The sequence below is a fragment of the Chiloscyllium punctatum genome, chromosome 24, assembly GCF_047496795.1.
Source record: "Chiloscyllium punctatum isolate Juve2018m chromosome 24, sChiPun1.3, whole genome shotgun sequence".
In the NCBI taxonomy this organism is placed as follows: domain Eukaryota; kingdom Metazoa; phylum Chordata; class Chondrichthyes; order Orectolobiformes; family Hemiscylliidae; genus Chiloscyllium; species Chiloscyllium punctatum.
In genome coordinates this window covers 75,889,857-75,904,031 of record NC_092762.1, presented here as the reverse complement: position 1 = coordinate 75,904,031, position 14,175 = coordinate 75,889,857, and the positions used below count along the sequence as shown (strand labels likewise).

Here is a 14,175-nt window from a genome sequence, read left to right as displayed (position 1 = left end):
ATTGTAACAAATTACTAAAAACAGTATTAACTGAACAGTATCTTTTTTTGTGACTTGTTCCAAATGTTGTATAACAGATGACTCCCTAAATCTTGGACCAACCAAAATAAACAGACAATATCCTTTAGGTATTCAATTTCTGTAAAATTCCTGCAGTGTGGAAACAGGTCCTTCGGCCCAACAAATCCATACAAACCCTCCGACGAGTAACCCACCCAGACCCATTCCCCTACCCTCCTATATTTATCCCTGACTAATGCACCTAACCTACACATTCCTGCACATTATGGGCAATTTAGCATGGCCAATTCACCTAACCTGCACATCTTTGGATTGTGGGAGGAAACCAGAGCGCCCGAAACCCACGCAGACATGGGGAGAATGTGCGAACTCCACACAAGTGACCGCCCGAGGCTGGAATCGAACCTGGGCCCGTGACGCTGAGAGGCAGAAATGCTAAACACTGTGCCGCTCCACAAGTTACTCAATCAATCCCAAAATTGGAAATAGTGAGACGTTGCAGCGCTCTGAAATGCAGAAGAATCTGGCTGTCCCATTACATGAATTGCAAAAGGTTAACACCTAGCACAGGAAGTAACTAGGAAAGGTGACAGCATATTCACACTTAGTGAGAAAGGAATTGAATGTAAATATATGGTAGTTATGCTTCAGTAATGTTTCTTCAGGGTACTGGTATGACCACCGCTGGCACAGTGAGCAATACTGGTCTCCTTATTGAAGAAAGAGCGCAAATGCCTTGGAAGTAATTCAATGGTGATTTACTAGACTAATAGATGAAGTGGGCAAGTTGTCTAATGAGATGAAGTTAGACAGGTTCAGTTTGTATCTACTGGAGTTCAGAGGAGTTGGGTGTGACCTAGAATCCCTACAATGTGGAAGCAAGCCGTTTGGCCCATGGAGTCCCCACTGATCCTCAGAAGAGCATTCCACCCACAAACCAATACCACCATGCACCCCCCCTCCCCCCACAAGATCCCTGGAACCCACAAATTCTGTGGCTAATGCTTCCAGCCTGCACATCCTTCGACTGTATAGACAACTTTGCATGGCCAGTGAACCTAACCTGCACATCTTTGGATTGTGGAAGGAACCCAGAGCACCCAAAAGAAATTTGTGCAGACACTGGGAGTTTGTGCAAACTCCACTCAGTTGCCTGAGGCTGGAATTGAACCAGAGTCCCTGGCGCTGAGAGGCAGCCGTGCTACACACTGCAGCCCTGTAGGTTTGATTGAAACCTATAAGAACCTGTGACATCTTGACGGTCTACATGAGGCAAAGATTTTCCTGTTGTGGGAGAATCGAGAACTGAGGTCCTTTTTTTTTTCAAAAACCAAAGGTTTTCGATTAAAGACACCAGATGGGGTAAAATTTATTTTGACTGAAGATCATGAGTTTTGGACTGCGCTGTTTCAAACTCTGTGGAAGCCAAGTGTTTGAACATTTTTAATACGGGTAAAAACAATGACTGCAGATGCTGGAAACCAGACTCTGGATTAGTGCTGCTGGAAAAGCACAGCAGTTCAGGCAGCATCCAAGGAGCAATAAAATCGCAGTTTCGGGCAAAAGCCCTTCATCAGGAATACAGGCAGAGAGCCTGAAGGGTGGAGAGATAAATGAGAGGAGGGTGGGGGAGAAAGTAGCATAGAGTACAATAGGGGAGTGGGGGTGGGGATGAAGGTGATAGGTCAGAGAGGAGGGTGGGGGAAGGTAGCAAAGAGTACATTGGGGGAATGGAGGTGGGATGAAGGTGATAGTGACGTCGAACACTTGTTCCTCCGCCTCCGAGCTTACTTTCACAAATGGACTCCCACCCATCTTCCGAGGACCCCTTCGCCCACGTCCAACACACTGCCTCCACCTGGACACCCCGGCCTGGCCTATTACGCCCTCGACCTCCTTGTTTCCAACTGCCACCGGGACATTAACTGCCTCAACCTGTCTACCTCCCTCCCCCACTCCAACCTCTCACCCTCACAACGCGCAGCCCTCCACTCCTGCTCCAGTCCCGACCTCACCATCAAGCCAGCAGATAAAGGGGACGTAGTGGTAGTCTGGCACACTGACCTCTACACTACTGAAGCCAGATGCCAACTTGAGGACACCACTTCCTACCGCCCCCTCGACCATGACCCCAACCCCCCATCTCCCAGACCATACAGAACCTCATCACCTCGGGAGATCTCCCACCCACAGCTTCCAACCTCATAATCCGGGAACCCCACACTGCCCAGTTCTACCTCCTTCCCAAGATCCACAAGCCTGACCACCATGGCCGACCCATTGTCTCAGCATGCTCCTGCCCCACTGAACTCCTTTCTACCTACCTTGACAGTGTCCTATCCTCGCTAGTCCAGGAACTTCCCACATATGTTCGAGACACCACCCATGCCCTCCTCCTCCTCCAAGACTTCCGTTTCCCCAGCCCCCAATGCCTCATCTTCACCATGGATATCCAATCCCTCTACGCCTCCATCCGCCATGACCAGGGCATCCAAGTCCTTGGTTTCTTCCTCTCCCCACATCCCCAACAGTACCCTTCCACCGACACTCACTCGTTTGGCCGAATTGGTCCTCACCCTTAACAATTTATCCTTTGAATCCTCCCACTTCTTCCAGACCAAAGGGGTAGCCATGGGCACCTGTATGGGCCCCAGCTATGCCTGTCTCTTTGTTGGCTACATAGAACAGTTGATCTTCCATAATTACACCGGCACCACTCCCCACCTCTTCCTCCGCTACATTGATGACTGCATTGGCACCACATTGTGCTCCCGTGAGGAGGTTGAGCAATTCATCAACTTCACCAACACATTCCACCCTGACCTTTTAAATTTACCTGGACCATCTCTGACACCTCCCTCCCCTTCATGGACCCCTCCATCTCCATTATTGACGACTGACTTGACACCAACATTTTTGACAAACCCACTGACTCTCACAGCTACCTGGATTACACCTCTTCCCACCCTACCTCCTGCAAAAATGCCATCCCGTATTCCTAATTCCTCCGTCTCCGCCGTATCTGCTTCCAGGAGGACCAGTTCCACCACAGAACGCATCAGATGGCCTCCTTCTTTAGAGACCGCAATTTCCCTTCCCATGTGGTTAAAGATGCTCTCCGATGCATCTCGTCCACATCCTGCTCCTCCGCCCTCAGACCCCACCCCTCCAACCATAACAAGGTCAGAACCACCACACCCCCCCCCCACCACCACAGTGCTCACCTTCCACAACCAAACCGTCCGACGACATTTCTGCCAACTCCAAACGGACCCCACTACCAGGGATATATTTCCCTCCCCACCTCTTTTCCGCCTTCCGCAAACACCGTTCCCTCTGTGACTACCTGGTCAGGTCCAATCACCCCCTACAACCCACCCACCCATCCTGGCACATTCCCCTGCCACCGCAGGAACTGTAAAACCTGCGCCCACACCACCACCTCCTGCTCCCAAGGCCCTAAAGGACCCTTCTACATCCATCAGTTTTACCTGCACATCCACCAATATCATTTATTGTATCCGTTGCATCCGATGCAGTCTCCTCCACATTGGGGAGACTGGACGCCTCCTCGCAGAGCGCTTTAGGGGACATCTCTGGGACACCCGCACCAATCAACCAAACCGCCCCGTGGCCCAACATTTCAACTCCCCCTCCCACTCTGCCAAGGACATGGAGGTCCTGGGCCTCCTTCACCGTCGCTCCCTCACCACCAGACACTTGGAGGAAGAACGCCTCATCTTCCGCCTCGGAACACTTCAACCCCAGGGCATCAATGTGGATTTCACCAGTTTCCTAATTTCCCCTTTCCCCTCCCCCCCCAGCTCAGCACTGTCCCCATGACTTGTCCTACCAGCCTATCTTCTTTTCCACCTATCCCCTCTACCCTCCTCCCTGACCTATCACCTTCATCCCACCCCATCAACCCATTGTACTCTTTGCTACTTTCTCCCCACCCCCACCCTCCTCTCATTTATCTCTCCACCCTTCAGGCACTCTGCCTTTATTCCTGATGAAGGGCTTTTGCCCAAAATGTCGATTTTACATTTTTAATACAGCCTCAGAAGTACATCTCTGCTTTTATATTCAATTGCTCTCAAAATAAATGCCATCATTACATTTGCCTTCCTAACTATTGACTCAACCTGCAAGTTCATCTTGAGAGAATTCTGGTCTAGAACACCCAGACTTCTGAATTTTCTGTCCATTTAGGAAATAGTTCAGGTCTCTATTCTTCTTACCAAAGTACATTACCTCACACTTTCTCACATTGTACTCCATCTGCCACTATTTTGCCCACTTTCCTAACCCGTCCAAATCCTTCTGCACTCCCCACCTCAATGCTACCTGTCCCTCCGCCTATCTTGGAATCATCTGCAAACTTCGCCAGAATGCCCTCCGTTCCTTCATTTGGGTCATTAATGTAGAGAGCATGAGAGCAGTGGATTTTTATTGTCTTCAATGGATGTATTGGGTAGTCATACAAAGAAAATGCAACTGAGTATAATGTTTTCACTTCATTTCCACAAGTGTAAAGAACAGAGCTTGAATTTGGAATGAAACCAGAATGAAAACCATGTTTTCTTCGAATTTGTTATTTAAAAATTACTTTTTGTATTTTTAACAACAGCCTCAAGTTGGAATGTGACAAACTGGCCAGTGAAAAGACAGAAATGCAGCGCCATTATGTCATGGTAAGGATCTTTCTTTGATTACACCTTTACAAAGGGGTTGTCGTCCACCCACATTGTATTCTGCATTGTGCCAATGTTCAGATGCACATATCCTGCAGGGGTGGGGGGGGGGGTCTCACTAATCGTAAAGGAACTATAAATCTTTCTCCACCATGTCATATGTACAGTGTTGCCACCTCTAACTTATAAATGGTGATGTAATGTTAGTGTGTTATGCATTCTTTTTGAACTGACAGGCTAGGAACATTTGAGCTCCCTATCCATTTTAGCCACACATGGGGTTTCTGGGCAATGCTCATGAGCAGTTTCTGAAAAATTCTGTAAATGCTGGAGATCCGAATTTGATTTTTTTTTACAAAGCTAGAGAAACTCAACAGGTCAGGCAGCATCTAATGAAGTTAGCATTTCAAGTTCAGTGTGAATCATCATCAGAACTGGAAGAGTTTGGAAAATGGTGGGTTTTATACCAGTTGATAAAGTGCAGGGGGGGGAGGAGTTGGAAAAGTTGGAAAAGTCAAGGGAGTGCTAATGGTGGTAAAGTAGAGATCATTAGGTGTGAAAACTTTTAAGATTCATTAGCACTCCCTTTCTTTTATCCTGAGTACCTGTCAATCTGTTTCACTCACGTTCACTCCTCCCCCTCTGTCAACATTATAAAAACCCACCATTCCAAGGACCTCCAGTTCTGGGGAAGAGTCTGATCAGACTAACTCACTCCCACTTTCCACGGATATTGCCAGAGCTGTTGAGTTTCTCCCAGCTCAGTTTTAATTCCAACAGTTGCAATGTTACCCAAATCATTACTGAAACTTCCCTGTTTAACTTGAAATAATTGTGCCTGATCTTATTAACACCAAAGGTGGACCTGCCCTCCCCACCTCTTATTTTTCAGTTGGAAGACTGGGCATGAGACCTTTTTTTTTGTTTGTGCACTAAGCAGTGGGATTTCCTTACCAACATGGAATGCAACTCTTGGATTAAATATTGAATGAGGAATGTTTGATACCCTATTCTGTTTTTACATTGCACTTGATGTGAAAAGTGTAGTTGACTGTGTGTTCCCCTCTATGCTTCATTTTTCACTCCTCCCTAATCTTATCTCCCCTCTCTTTGCAACTTCTCTTGAGTATGGAGGCACATGGGACACCAAACACTTGATTGTTTTATGTACTTAATCCTTGATTTTTCTGCTGATATTTCTAATCAAGAACATAAACCTGTTTCAGTCCCTAGCCTAAATTACATTTGCTGATCTCTGCCTTGGTTTATTGACCCAGGCTCAAAGGGGGATTTGACTAAGGTTTCTATGCCTGATGCCACCTTTTTTAGATGTTGTGTGTATACGTATGGTGGTGGAAAGCAGATTTGAAATCTGAACCAAATGAGGCAGGCCACTGGCGAAATGTGAAGTCATTGGGCGAGTTACCCAGAGACCTAGGCTATTGTGCTGGAGACGGGGGTTCAAGTACCAACATGGCAGCTGTTGGAATTGAATTTAAATTCCTAAATCTGGAATGTAATATTATTTTCAGTTACGATGAGTATGGCAACTATCATTGAATGTTGTAAAAGCCCATCTAATTTACTAATATCTTTCTAAAGAAGAAAATCTGTTATTTCCCACCACTTCCCCCCCCCCCCCCAAAAATAAACTGGCCGCCTTGTGACTACAGACCCACCACAAATTGGTTGACTCACTGATGTTTGAAAAAACCTCGCAAGCCACTCAGCATTTAGGAGTAGGCACAAAATGCTGGCTTTGTCAGGAGCACCACCTCCCATGAAAGAATACAGAAGCGTGAATGTCCATATAGCCTAGGAACTGTGAGCAGTATCCTAGATAATGTTGTTGGGAGACCTGGTGAAGCCATCTCTGTCTAGGGGAAAAAGAGGCATTGAGCTCACATTAGGCAGTGTGCTTTATGGCAGTCTCCAAGGACAGGAATTTGGCTTTAAAGGGTTGACATATCTTGTGTATTTATCTGATGCGTTACATTTGATGCACAAACCAGTTCCACTAGAGATCAGAAATGGATATCTTGGTGATCATAACATGGTTGTATGAGTAATAACCTCACCAGAGGGTCATTCAAAAGAGTGCAAGATGTTAACATTTTGGTTTGATTTTCTTTCCCCCCCAGTATTATGAAATGTCTTATGGTTTGAACATCGAAATGCATAAACAGGTACGTAGATTTCTTGGTCTTTTCCTGAGAAACTCTTCATTGCTTGTCATTGAGCCGTTTACAGAGGCTATGTATTCTCCCTGAAATTAGTCCTTACCATAAATGTGACAAATTTCATGATTGAGCCTGGTTGTAAATAGAACTTTTCTCTTTGTAATTTCCAATTATTCACCAATGAATAATTAAATGTTCTTTTTAATTGGAACTGCTGACAGATTAATTTGAATGATAAATTAATAATGGGCACTGTCTCATTTATTATTACGTTTTATAAAGTGCTTCAGAGCTTTCAACCTTTATTAAATATTTAAAAAGTAAATGTCGTTGACTTCAGTTGTGCGCCTATTGTTTGATGATTTACTCTCTCCTTCCACTCATGTTCCAGGAAATCAAATGTGACATTATATTATGAAATGTTAACATCTTTTGGGGGGCTCATTTCCTGCTGAGTAGCATCTAGAAATGGAATGGTAAAGATCCTCTGGTTCCTGGTAGAACTTGTTGACTCCTTGCAAGTTCCTATTTTTTGTGGTATGAAAATCCATTGTAATGGGTGAGAAGTTCAAGCAACACTTGTGTTATGATTAATTAACTGCTTTCTCATGATGGTGTGTAGTTGCTGCATGGATATCGATTAAAAGTTTTTTTTGTAACATGTCCGCTTGAGCTCTGCAGTAGCCTCGACATAGTGCATCTTGCCTGCAGATTGAAGTTTTTGATCTATGTACGTTGGGCTGCAGTATTGTCACTTACAGATTCCCTTCCCTGAAGGACGGATCAGGTTTTTTTAAACAACAATTGATCATGGCCACATGGTTGTTTAGTAAATTTCAGATTTTTATTGACTATAAAATGCTTCATTTGCCATGACTGGATTCAAACCAATGTCCCCAGAACGGTAACCTGGGGTTCTGAATTAATAGTTCAATGACATTACTACTCCCACCACCTCCCCTCCACAGATGATGCCTGACCTTCTGAGTTCTAACCATACTCGATTGTTTTAATTTCAGATGTGAGTATCTGCAGAATTTTACTAGAATGATATCAGCAATGTTAAAAATCACTCAACACCAGGTTGCAGTCCAACAGGTTTATTCAGAAGCAGCAGCTTTCTGAGCGCTGCTTCTTTATCAAGTAGCTGTGCAGCAGGATCATGACACATAGAATTTATAACAAAAGATTAATGTGTCATGCAACTGAAATGCTCAATGTATCATTTCAGTTGCATGACTCTAATCTTTTGCTTTAAGTTCTGTGTTTTATCTTGTTCCAACACTACCTGATTAAAGGAGCAGCGCTCTGAAAGCTAGTACTTCCAAATAAGCCTGCTGGACTGTAACCTTGTGTTGTGTGATTTTTAACTTTGTCCACCCACATAGATGTCAGCAATACCAAACTTAACTCTGGAGTCGAGGAGAGGCAAGGGTTCAGAGGAGAAGACCTTTTGGTCCACCTAGTCTATGCCAAACATTCTCCCAAACTAAGCTAGTCCCACTTACCTGCTCCAGGCCGATATCCCTCCAAACCTCTCCTCCTCTACTTATCGAAGTGGCGTAAAGTTGAGCAAACTGGCAAAAGAACTGGAGATGACCTGAGGAAAGAAAAATTTTGCCAATTTGTTCTCCAGCATGCCTGGACTGGAAACAGTTTCAATAATTCTTCTAAAAGGGAAATTTGCAAAGCTCAAAGTGCCAGTACATTCACAATGGGTAGAATGGTCACCACCTATGCTGTATTATTCTACAAATTATGTATTTCTTTGCTTCTGCTCCCCTACACCAGCACCTTGTTCTCTCCAGTTTGACCAAAAGTCTTTCACACTTTTTCTGGTCTTGGGGAAAACTTCATTCCAATTCAAAATGTGACTCTGCACTTTCCAAGGATATTGGCTGATTCCAGGATTTTCTGTTTGCTGTTGTAAATTTTCAACGCTTGCTGTTCTTCTGTTGAAATTTTAATGTGAAGTTGCTAAGGAATGAGGTATGATGGGTATGAGTGCTGTACCATAGCCAGATTGATGTGGTATTGACACTAAAAATGGCAATTGACGACATCGCGAACAGTTTACTCTCAAACTTTCAACTATGCAATGGTTCATCACTTTGAATAGTCAGTATATAAGACTTTTGTGCCTGTTTGAGTGTGTTCTCTCTTTAATAGAGCGAGAGGGTATTCTTAGTGGGTAGCACAGATACTATTTAGAATGGAATTGAAAGGAGGCAGGGTGTATAATTTGTCCACTGTTTATCAAACAGGACTAATTTCTGCTCCTAAATTCTCAGTGTGCTGTTGACCATGTGCACCGCATCACAAAAATAGTGATAAAATGTAACAGCACTGCAACAGCCCACCCCACGAGTAGGTGGTTATCTGGTCCCTTTGATAACTGAGCCAGACCACGATGCTCTCTGAAGGGCTTATGCCCGAAATGTCGATTCTCCTGCTCTCCAGATGCTGCTTGACCTGCTGTACTTTTCCAATGGCACATGTTTCAACTCTGACTCTCCAGCAGCTACAGTCCTCACTTTGTCCATGATGCTCTCTACCAACTCATTCCCTGGTGTGATCTATTAGCGAGACTAGACTTCTAGACGAGGAGTACTTGGCACCTGCACTGGATAACAACAGCAAATTTTGAGTCATCATAGTGTCATAGAGATGTACAACACGGAATCAGACCCTTCGGTCCAACCTGTCCATGCCGACCAGATATCCCAACCCAATCTAGTCCCACCTGCCAGCACCCGGCCCATATCCCTCCAAACCCTTCCTACTCATATACCCATCCAAATGCCTCCTTAAATGTTGCAATTGTACCAGCCTCCACCACTTCCTCTGGCAACTCATTCCATGCACGTACCACCTTCTGTGTGAAAAAGTTGCCCCTTAGGTCTCTTTTATATCTTTCTCCTCCCAACCTAAACCTATGCCCTCTAGTTCTGGACTCCCCCATCCCAGGGAAAAGACTTTTGTCTATTTATCCTATCCATATCCCTCATGATTTTATAAACCTCTAAGGTCATCCCTCAGCCTCCGACGCTCCAGGGAAAACAGCCCCAACCTAGTCACTCTCTCCCTATAGCTCAAATCCTCCAACCCTGGCAACATCCTTGTAAATCTTTTCTTAACCCTTTCAAGTTTCACAAGATCCTTCTGATAGGAAGGAGACCAGAGTTGCACGTAATATTCCAACAGTGGCCTAACCAATGTCCTGTACAGCCACAACATGACCTCCCAACTCCTGTACTCAATACTCTGACCAATACTCTGAAAGCATACCAAACGCCGCCTTCCCTATTCTATCCACCTGCGACTCCACTTTCAAGGAGCTATGAACCTGCACTCCAAGGTTTCTTTGTTCAGCAACACTCCCTAGGAGCTGACCATTAAGTGTATAAGTCCTGCTAAGATTTGCTTTCCCAAAATGCAGCACCTCGCATTTATCTGAATTAAACTCCATCTGCCACTTCTCAGCCCATTTGGTCAAGATACCTCATAATCTGAGGTACCCTTCTTCGCTGTCCACTACACCTCCAATTTTGGTGTCATCAGCCAACTCACTAACTATACCTCTTATGCTCATATCCAAATCATTTTTATAAATAACAAAAAGGAGTGGACCCACCACTGATCCTTGTGGCACTCCAATATGTTGATCAATTTTAATATTGGTTAATCACTGCTGAGAGATGTGTGTTGATGACTGTGGCTCTGTTAGTATCCCTCTTTGCCATTCTGAACACAGGTTCAATTTCCATTCCAGAGCTTGATCACCTAAAAAAAATCAAAGCTGACGCTCTAAAACAGGACTGGAGCACTGCACTGCTGTTGGTATCATCTTCAGATGAGACATTAGCCTCTTTGAATGAATGTCACCTCAAAGTAGAGCAGAGGAGTTATCCCATGGTGTCTTAGTCAATATTTATCCTTCAATCAGCACAAAAACAGATTAGCTTTTTGTCAGTGGAATTTGGGTGTTTGCAATATTAACATAACCTAACCTAACCTAAGCAAAAGTAGGGAAAAAGTCTTCCTGGATTGTGTCTCAGCGAGGCAGCAGATGAATTCACTGTACAACTCTAGGAGAATCTAAACTTGTTCTAGACTCAAATTGTATAGTGAGGATAGATCACAGAAGTTTTTGGCTGATTGAAAAAGGAGTCTTTGGAATGACGTTTGGGTATTTGGTTACTGGTTAGCACCAGCTTGATGTTGGGACTGAATGTTGCATGTTGATAAAACTCCTCATTTGAAATCTCTTGTAGTGTGATGAGATTGAATTGCATTTTACTCTGCAGGGTTTTTAAGAAAACAAATTAATGAGGTTGTAATTTCGGAAACCAGCTGGCATGATGAGCATCAAACCTGACATCTGACAGGATGAATTTCAGGAGGTTAATTGAAGTGAGCCAAATCTTCAGTTTTAATTCAGCTGTTTCGAAATGAACTCGCTGTGCAGGCAGGAAGGGCAAGCTTGGCAGTCGGAAATATTACTGCGGTTTAACATTTTGACTGAAGTACCATTTCTGTGCATGCTCTTTTTCTAGTCTTATTTCCAGCTCTCCCTGATAGTCGGTGCTTACAACACTTTTCCAAGTTACCAGTTGCAGCTCCCCACCTGTGTGGTGTTTCTGATGAGGCGGTGCAGTGATGTGGATTGATTCTGGTTTTCTGTGTTTGTTGTAGGATGGGGAGGGGGGCTCTGATGCTGTGAATGAATGTATGTGAGAATTATGAAGCCTAATATTCCCAAGTCTTGATGTTATAATGTCACACTCTCTCTGTATGTCAGTATATTTGTTTTAGTGACATGGGGGTCCATTAGCTCAGTTGACAAGCCAGTTTGTGATGCAGAGTGGTGTCAACACTAGGGTTCAGATCCCTCACCAGCTGATGCTACCATGAAGGACTTTCCTTCTCAACCTCTCTCCTCGCGTGAAGTCTACTGCCCCTCCAGTTAAACCACCACCTGTCTTCTCTAATAAGAGAGCAGCCCTTGGACCATCCAAGACAATGATATGACCAAAGGATGTGATGGCCTCCTGAACTGTCTTGACATACTACTGGAAGCATGTTTCTCTCTTGGTAATCTTTTAAATGTTTGGACTAACATTAAACTATGTGTCTGTGAATGCAAATCATGTACATAATAGCTAGCTGTAATAAATGTCTGTTAGATTCTTCTAATACCATGATATCTACATCTAGTTTCTTTTACAAAGATAGCATAAGCATTCTTGCAACCGTTGAAATAACCTGCATGAGGGAAGAACCGCATTGTTAGGCTATGTTATGGAATTATTTAATTTAGGGTACATTTGAGAAGTGAAGGGGTCACGTGACTTGTTCTGAATTCTGCCCAGCACCAAGATTGGCTGGCTTTATTGTTAAAGGGGAGCCAAGGTTGCTTTATTGGGAAGCAGATAAAAGATATTCATACCTGTAGGCAATAGGTATACTGGTAATGGTGAGATCACTTAAAGCGTGGTCTGGCAGGCATCAGTGCACACTTTGCAACTTTAAACTGTCAATTTGATTATGATATTAAGTGGAATTGGTTGTCCAGATAATAAGCAACTAATTAACCTATCTGCCTGGATACAAGGCCCATGAGATTCCCACTGCCAGGAAGATGAACTCCGGAATGGGTATTGTCATAGTACACCATTGTAGAATCGGGTTGCAGTTTTTTACTGAAGAAATCCCTGAACCTTGTACAGTATATAGGTAACTCTGCGTGAATCTTTGAGCAGAGATTGACATTACCAGTCTTGTTCACCATGTGGAAAAAGTATGGGAGTTCAAGCTCTGATCAAAAAGACCAAGTTAGAATCAATGAATCCCTACAGTGTGGAAATAGGCCATTCAACCAACAAATCCACGCTGTCCCTCTAAAGTGTAACCCACCCAGACCCATTTCTCTGACCCTTTATTTACCCCTGACCAAAGCACCTCACCTACACATCCCTGAACACTATGGGCAATTTAACATGGCCAATTCACCTAACGTGCACATCTTTGGACTGTGGGAGGAAGCCACAGTGCTCAGAGGAAACCCACACAGACACTGGGAGAATGTGCAAACTCCACACAGACAATCGTCCAAGGCTGGAATTGAACCTGCCTCCCTGGCGCTGAGATGCAGCAGTGCTAGCCACTGTGCCACCCAGTTTTTGAGGATTTGAATAAGGCTGGAAAGTGCACCTAACCTTGTCTGGGAGAAGTAATCTGCAGAAAAACCCAAATCATGAAAGATTGTTTGGCAATTAAAAGTTGCTCAACTAATGAAGGGAAAATAGAGGAGCACTCTAGACCTGTGAATTACTAAGGACTGGTTCCTGGAGGGGAGGAGCTGGTCCACTTGAGCAAGTGTAAAGCCTAACTATAACACTTTTAAAAAAAAAATTGTTCTCTGGTCACTTTTAAACTATTTGCCTACAAAAGTAGTGCTTAGGTACTGTTGCTTTTAATTTGTTTATTTCAGTAAAAGTTTTAAGTCTTAATCCTGGTATATGATCCTTCTTGATTAGTCATCAAAAATTCAAATTTCTTTTCTCATTAAAACCTTTCCAAGTTTATGGGGATTGAAACAACGTATTAATAAATGGTTTATAATACTTTGGCCTCCATCACCTATTGAGATGAGCAAATGCAGAGAGCTGATCCTGACACAATATTTCTTGTTGACGAAAGGAAGGTAACACTGAGTAAGGACCAGGTATAGAAAATATTGTATGATTAAGATGGTCACGATTGTTCTGTCAAAGCAAATGCTTTCTGTCACTCATTGATTGTGCTGTTTTGTACTCTCAGACCTGAATGATTTCTAAGACGTGGATAGAAAGTTGAAGGTAGTGCAGTTAGTCATTTGTCCCTCTTGCCCTTCAAAGCTGGGAGCTTAAGCAGTTTTACATTCCTTTTGACCGAGCATTTTATAGAGCTGTAATGTGACTGTACATTATGGCACTGATTTATTATTTCTGAAATTTATTTTCAAACCCATTGGTGTGAAGATTGCATTCGTTCTCCAGAGAAGGCTTAATAAAGCTATAAATCAATGTTGTTACAATTGCTGGTATGCTACACAATAGATTGGGCCCCGATTACACTTCGGCAAAGTCAACTTGATGCTGTTTGGGGTGAGTAATGGCATTTAATGATCGGATGCGCTGCCGGAGTGGAGGAGTTATAAAATAATGTTAACCAACTAGGGTAGTTGCCTTTGAAATCCCAACTGGATCATTTGAAGTGAAGAGGAAAAGGGTTAGTTC

The 14,175-nt window shown here is 43.8% G+C and overlaps 1 protein-coding gene across 2 annotated transcripts in view; it reads left to right on the top strand.

Annotated features, from left to right (window-relative positions):
• LOC140494707 (TLE family member 5-like) overlaps window positions 1–14,175 on the top strand; it is a 122,107-nt gene that overhangs the window by 39,661 nt on the left and 68,271 nt on the right. For both annotated transcript variants that reach the window (XM_072594219.1, XM_072594217.1), the window contains exons 3-4: window positions 4,652–4,715; window positions 6,857–6,901. In XM_072594219.1, coding sequence (XP_072450320.1) covers window positions 4,652–4,715; window positions 6,857–6,901 — 109 coding nt within the window. The remainder of the gene's footprint in view (window positions 1–4,651; window positions 4,716–6,856; window positions 6,902–14,175) is intronic.